At 43.9% G+C, this 7,272-nt stretch overlaps 1 protein-coding gene across 1 annotated transcript in view; it reads left to right on the forward strand.

The window, feature by feature from the left end:
• SDAD1 (SDA1 domain containing 1) overlaps positions 1-3,070 on the forward strand; it is a 13,607-nt gene extending 10,537 nt beyond the window's left edge. The window contains exons 11-12 of the mRNA XM_081960287.1: positions 462-623; positions 2,888-3,070. Of these exons, the coding sequence (XP_081816413.1) occupies positions 462-623; positions 2,888-2,938 (213 nt within the window). The 3' untranslated portion in view covers positions 2,939-3,070. The remainder of the gene's footprint in view (positions 1-461; positions 624-2,887) is intronic.
• The last annotated feature ends 4,202 nt before the right edge of the window (positions 3,071-7,272 follow it).

Consider the following 7,272-nt stretch of genomic DNA (forward strand, 5'->3'; position numbering starts at 1 on the left):
AAAGAGGAGTGAAGGGGAGTGGAGTTTGCAGGAGACCATTAGTTCATTCCTGCATTCTTGCCAAGTATTGCACCGTCTGAAAGATCTCGGCCTGGCTGCTCTCCAAGCCTGATAAAGGTCGGTAATTGTGAACTATCTTGAAAGACTGTGGGAGAGGAAAGACTTTGCTGGAGAGGAATTCACTGTAAATTAAATAAAAGGGGGTTATCGGGACGAGGACTCGGCTTCATGCTGCTGGGGAAGCCTCGGTCGGAATAACTGTCATAAAAAGAGCATAATACAATACAATACAATAGCAGAGTTGGAAGGGACCTTGGAGGTCTTCTAGTCCAACCCCCTGCCTAGGCAGGAAACCCTACCCCGTTTCAGACAAAGGGCTATCCAACGTCTTCTTAAAGGCTTCCAGTGTTTATGGGATGACGTGACTACATCTCTTTTCTTCCCCCGTGGGTTTTGTTTAGGCTGGCAAGACCGACAGGAAAGAGTTTGTGAGAAAGAAAACGAAGCTGAACCCTTACGCCAGCTCCACGAACAAAGAGAAGAAAAAACATAAGAATTTCATGATGATGCGATACAGTCACAACGTCCGGACGAAAAATAAGCGTTCGTTTAGGGAAAAGCAGGCAAGTTGACCATTCGTTATCAAAAAGATCTCCAAATATAGGTAGCCCTCGGCTTACGACCACAATCGAGCCCCGGGACTCTGCTGCTAAGCAAGGCAAGTTGTTGTAAGTGAGTAGCTTGCCCCGTTTGGCAAACTTTCTGGACAATGTCGTTAAGTGAGTCCCTGCCGTCATTCAGTTAGTCACAGTGTTATTAAATGAATCAGGCTTCCTCATTGATGTTGCTTGTCAGGAAGGTCGCAAAAGAGGATCCCGGGGCGTAGCAACCGTCATAAATATGAACCAGTTGTCAAGCCTCCGAATTTAAATCACGACCCTGGGGAGCCTGCCATGGTCATAAGTGTGGTAAAAGATCGTAAGTGACTTTTTTAAAGTGCCCTTGTAACTTTGAACACTCACTAAGTGAATTGTTGCAAGTCAAGGACTGTCTGTATGCTTGAACAAAACACGGGTTTCTGTATGTTATTAATGCTGATTATTTTTAATTCTGTGGCAAGGCCCTAAAAAACCAGATCAAGGATTGCTAGAAATGAGTAATTATAATGTCTGCTTATAAGGTGGTTGCACTACGCCTGAAGGAGGATGAGACTAAAAATTACTCCGTGTTAATTAAACGTGGGAGATAATGCATAGTTGTCAGTTGTGAGCCACACACGAACCTTTTGAGTGAATTATGCATTTTTATTTCTCTACAGTGAGCAGTTTTTAAGTCGTCGGTTTAGTTCCCTTAGTACCCATCGCTTTCTTTTCTGTTTCCCAGTGCAGGTTTTCTATTTTTCCTAACTCTAGAATAGCTAAACAACCCCATAATCCCTTGCAAGGGGGGAATCTGGGTAAATGAATGGAGCTTGAGTGTTTACTGGCCGGATGCCCTTCCCTGTTGCCAATGCGGAGTTTTGTTCAGCAGAGATATTCTCATTGTGCCCAGAGAGAGAAAAATCTCCCTTTACCTAGGATCGAACTCACAGCCTCCTGACTGTGAGGCGAGAGCTCCACCTCTAGGCCACCCCTCCACTCGTAGAATAGCTAAAAATCCTAAAAGTTAAGACATATAAGTAGTCCTTGTTTTACAATCATAATGGACCATCATGCACAGTGCTTTTGTAAGTCATGACACTCGTAAAGCAGATCACCCACATCAGCCTGATTTTACTCCCAATTTTCTGATGGTCATTAAGTAAACACCCCGTAAAGCAAACACTGCAGCCATTAAACGAACTCATTGTTTCGTTATGGGACATTTTTGGTGAAGACCAAAAGTAAATGCAATTTATTGACAAAAGTGTCGGGGGGGGGGGGGACAGTCATGTGACCACAGGATGCTGCAGACACCCATAAATTTGAGCCAGGTCACATGACTGGAGTAGCAACCAGTGGAATTTGGGAATAAATATCTTTCTTTGGAGAAGTTGTCGTAACTTCAAACGGTGCTAAGCATCTGGTCAGAAATCGAGGACTACCTGTAATGGTTAAAACAATGTTTTTCAACCTTGGCAACTTTAAGACTTCAACTCCCAGAATTCCCCAGGCAGCGTAGCTACTTATAGCTCAAGGTGGCAAGTATGTCCGTCTGGGGAATTCTGGGAGTTGAAAGTCCACCCCTTTAAAAGTTGCCAACATTGAAAAAGAAAACAACCTTGACTTAGTACAGGGGTGTCAAACTCGATTTCATTGAGGGACCCATCAGGGCTGTGTTTGCCCTCGAGGGACCGGGTGGGCGTGGCCAGCTCGACATCACTTGCTGAGGTTCCGTTTTCGGCCACGATGGCCTCCTGCAGCCCTCTGCCAGCGAAAATGGATCTCAGGGAGGCTGCGCGTGGCCCTCCCAACCTCCTTTTTTGCTGGTGGAGGTACCATGAGCCGGTTCTTTGCTGTTTCCACGGTGGGCCCCCGGGCCAGATCTAAGCACTCTGTGGGCTGGATCCAACCTATAGACCTTGAGTTTGACACCCCTGACTTAGAAGTTTGAATGAAGCACTGAATTTCTAACATTTCTACTTTACTGATGATTACTTTTGAGGTTAAACATGCATCAGTGAGCATAATTTCTTTCATTTTTGTGGTATGGGAACAATTAATTATTTTTAGCATGGCTGAGCATACGGTGTGGATTAGAACAGGACACAAAGTGGTTATGCAATTGGGGAATTAAACCCACGAGATTTGATACGGGATATTGTGCAATGTCTAAATTCCGGGATTTTCCTTTGCAAAGCAATTCTTGTACGCTAACATTTTTACATTTTATTTTATTGCCGTTGCAGTTGGCTCTACGGGACGCACTTTTAAAACAGAAGAAAAGATTGACGAAATAACCACGGAACAGCCGAGGATATAAATTTCAGAAGTTATCGTTTCAAAAGTAAAAACCAAGAGGACTGGAGAAAATAACTGAAGATGGTGAACTGTAGCAATAAACCGATTTCATTCACAAGATAATTTAAAAAGAGACTACTTATGCATTACATGCACAAGAAAAATACAAATGAGAGTACAATTATTTATGATTTGTGTTCTGCTATTTACAATCCAATCCTGAGTGGTTCGGTGGCCCAGAGGTGGAGCTCCCATCTCGCAATCAGGAGGCTGTGAGTTCAATCCTAGGTAGAGGCAGATATTTCTGTCTCTGGGCACGATGAGAATATATCTGCCGAATATAACTCCGCATTGGCAACAGGAAGGGCATCCGGCCAGTAAGCATTCTGCTCCATTCCGTTAACCAGACTCCACCCCACAAGGGATTATGGGGTCATTAAAAAGAAGAAGAAGGTGATGATTTATAATCCAATCCAAATCCTACGAATTTACACACTGCATCAGCCTACAATTTTATATATATATATGGGAAAATAATGTGGCTTCTACATGACTGTAAAATATGGTTTTAAATATATATGAAAAAATATTTTTTCTGCCTTCTCATTTAGTGACTTAACTGTAAAATGAGCTGGATTGCCGACCTAACATATTTTCCGGAGTATAAAACGCACCCTTTCCCCCCCAAAAAGAGGCTGAAAATCTGGGTGCGTCTTATACACTGAATACAGCATATTTTTCCTCCTGAAACCCCGCCCCCTTCACCAAAATGGCCACGCATAGCCTTTAGGAGGCTTATAGAGTGCTCCTGGGGGCTGGGGAGGGCAGAAATGAGCGAAAAACAGGCCATTTTTTGCTCAATTTTGCCCCTAAAGGTTATGCGTGCCCTATTTTGACAAAAAAAACCGATCAGTTTTTGCAAACAATGGGCTGTTTTTTGCTCGTTTTTGGGGGGCCCCGGAGCACTCTACAAGTCTCCTAAAGGCAATTCATATCCTTTTTTTTTTAAGAAAAAAAAAACAGACCCATTTTTGCCAAAAATGGGCTGTTTTGGGGATGTCTGCAGAGTGCCAAAGCTTTTTTTTTTTTAATTTCAAAAATCTTCAAAATCTTGGTGCGTCTTATACTCTGAAAAATACGGTAATCCAGTTTACCATCTGTTTCAACTGTTTCTTTTCACAGAGACAGTTGTAGAGATCATCTATTCTAGCCTAACCCTCCGTTCAGTGTAGGATCCCTCCAGCCTCTGGCTGAAGACTTATTTCATGTCCTTATGACAATGAGTTGCCTATTTCCCTGCGTAGGAGTTTGTGCCATCCCACTTCCTGAAGTTTAGGAGTTACCTAATGCATTTTAATAACTTCTGACCTTAGCCTTGGAATATATCTAAATACAATTTATAGGGCTGTGTGAAAAGGGCCCTTTTAGCATTCCTAGTGTAGACCAAGGGTGTCCAAACTTGGGAACTTTAAGACTTGTGGACTTCAACTCCCAGAATTCCCCAGCCAGCTATGCTGGCTGGGGAATTCTGGGAGTTGAAGTCCACAAGTCTTAAAAGTTCCCAAGTTTGGACACCCCTGCTATAGACTTTGCATTACTTTGATATAAATAAGCCCAGTCAACCCTCCTGCAAGGTTTAATAAACCAACTCCTATTTATTCACCTTACTACAGGATGATGAAACGCAAAAAAAAAAAAACCCTTGGCCAGCTGCTTTACTATTGTAAAAAATTAAAACCAAATGCTTTTAGTCTGCTGTATATATACTTGGCCACTTGCAAAAACTCTCTTCAAATGACCAGGTGCTCCAGCACGTAATATCTGAGCATCCCATAATGCTATGTAACCATAATACCCTCCCAAATCCCTCTGTGTGATAAGATCTGGAGAATTGCCTTCATTAAATCATGAGAATTATAGACTGAAATTCATTAGTGAGTAAATGCAGGGAGTGTAAACTCGAACCAGCCACCTGTTCTGACCTAGGCTTCCCCAAAAAGCATGAGACAGATTCCTGGTCCTGACAAAACCCCTTTTATTAAACGAATGTGAATTCCTCTCATTAACTTTCTGCAAAGGCCTGGCAAACTGCCATTCAAAGGTATATTTATGACTACAGACCTTATCTAGCTTGGAAAGCTGCCATGTAAATATTTTCCAAATGCAGCATTGTTCAAGGAAAGATTTGGCACAGAGTCTCTGAAATTCACGGACAGATCTTCACACTCCTGAAACGAATCTAATGACTGAACGAACAATTTTTTTCCTGCAAAAGCCCACTCCCCTCTCGCTGCTCTTTTATTTCCTATGGGAGGGGCCATTCACCATCCACCTGTGGCCTTACTCCCAAGTCGAACCTGATTTCTTAGGTGTTCTTTATTTCTGGCAGCTCTGCGCATGCGCACACTGGGAACAGGCTCCAGCTGTTCCTCTGCCTCACTGCTGTCTGTCTCCTAAGGCAGCTGAAAACTGGCATACGGCTTTGCCCCCCTCTCTGCCTCCGACACAGAGCCCTCATCAGAGCCTTCCCCAGCCTCCAGGACTGGCCCATGTTCCTCCCCAACCTCCTCGTTGTCCGAATCTACTGCCAGATCCGCTGGAGGGCCACACTATCCAAACACTATCCAAATCTGCAGTTCCTATGGAATTAGAAAAAAATGCTTAAATTATGTTTAACACAATTGTAGTTAGCGGTGGCAGTGTTTGAGGACTAACTTGTTCAGATTACATTGCACTTTCTTCTACCAAAAGAAAAGGGGGGAAGAAGGACCGAGGAGTCAGAATGGGGAAGACCTTGAGCAGGGGGTTGGACTAGAAGAGGTCCAAGGTCCCTTCCGACTCTGTTATTCTGTCTCAGGACTAAGGGTGACATGATCCAATAATTTGGGGGGAAATCATAAAGAGTGGGGGGGAGTCAAGCTGTTCTCCAAAGCCCCTGAAAATAGGACAAGAAGCAACGGAGGGAAACTAATCAGGGAGAGAAGCAACCTGGAATTAAGGAGAAACTTCCCAACGGTGAGGACAATTAGCCAGTGGAACGACTTGCCACCAGAGGTTGTGAGTGCTGCAACAATGAAGGTTTTAAAGAAGAGATTGGACAACTGTTTGTCTGTTAGGTATAAGGACACACACTTTTTAAAAGTATTCCGAGAAAAATAGGAAGGAAGGGACATTTTTTACTGTTTCATCCCATAGGCCAGGGGTGTCCAAACTTGGGAACTTTAAGACTTGTGGACTTCAATTCCCAGAATTCCCCAGCCAGCCATGCTGGCTGGGGAATTCTGGGAGTTGAAGTCCACAAGTCTTAAAGTTCCCAAGTTTGGACACCCCTGGCCTAGGTTGACTCTGCTTGTCAGAAGGTCGTAAAAGGGCTTCACCACACACACACACACACACACACACACACACACACACACACATCGGGACAGTGCAAGTGCCCGAATTTTAATCACGTTTTCACACGAGAATGCTGCGATTCTCGTGTGAAAAGCGGTCATAACTCACCAAATGAACGTTTGTAACCCCTGCATTAAGAAAATTTATATAGCTGCCCAAGTCACTCATGTTTTGACTCTGGGCAGCTTACAAAGCATAACATTGGATGTTGGGGGCGGGGGGGGGAAATTACGACAGTTTAAAAAGTTTTTAAAAGTCAGTGGTGGGATTCAAAAATTTTTTTACTACCGGTTCTGTGGGTGTGGCAGGGGACGGTTACTGTAAAATCCCCATTCCCTCCCCATCGGCTGGGACTCGGGAGGCAGAGAATAGATGGGGAGGGCCCAGTCAGAGGTGGTATTTACTCAAAGTTTCCACTAGCGGTTCTCCAGAACTGGTCGGATCCTGCTGAATACCATCTCTGGTCTAGCTGGATCACCTGAGATCCTGTTCTACATAGGAGCACGAGTGAAGAATAACAGTCCAGACAACTATGTCTAGTTTAATAGAAAGAAGGAGTAAGGGAGACATGATAGCATCTTCCAATATCTCAGGGGTTGCCACAAAGAAGAGGGAGTCGAGCTATTCCCCAAAGCACCTGAGGGCAGAACAAGAAGCAATGGGTGGAAACTAATCAAGGAGAGAAGGAACTTAGAACTGAGGAGAAATTTCCTGATAGTAAGAAGAATTAATCAGTGGAACAACTTGCCTCCAGAAGTTGTGAATGCTCCTACACTGGAAGTGGTTAAGAAGATGTTGGATAGCCATTTGTCTGAAACAGTATAGGGTTTCCTGCCTAGGCAGGGGGTTGGACTAGAAAACCTCCAAGGCCCCTTCCAACTCTGCTATTGTATTGTATTGTATTAACTAGATGGAAAACCATTACACAGGGGAACGA

Source organism: Natrix helvetica (assembly GCF_964273705.1).
Source record: "Natrix helvetica genome assembly, chromosome: 7".
In the NCBI taxonomy this organism is placed as follows: domain Eukaryota; kingdom Metazoa; phylum Chordata; class Lepidosauria; order Squamata; family Natricidae; genus Natrix; species Natrix helvetica.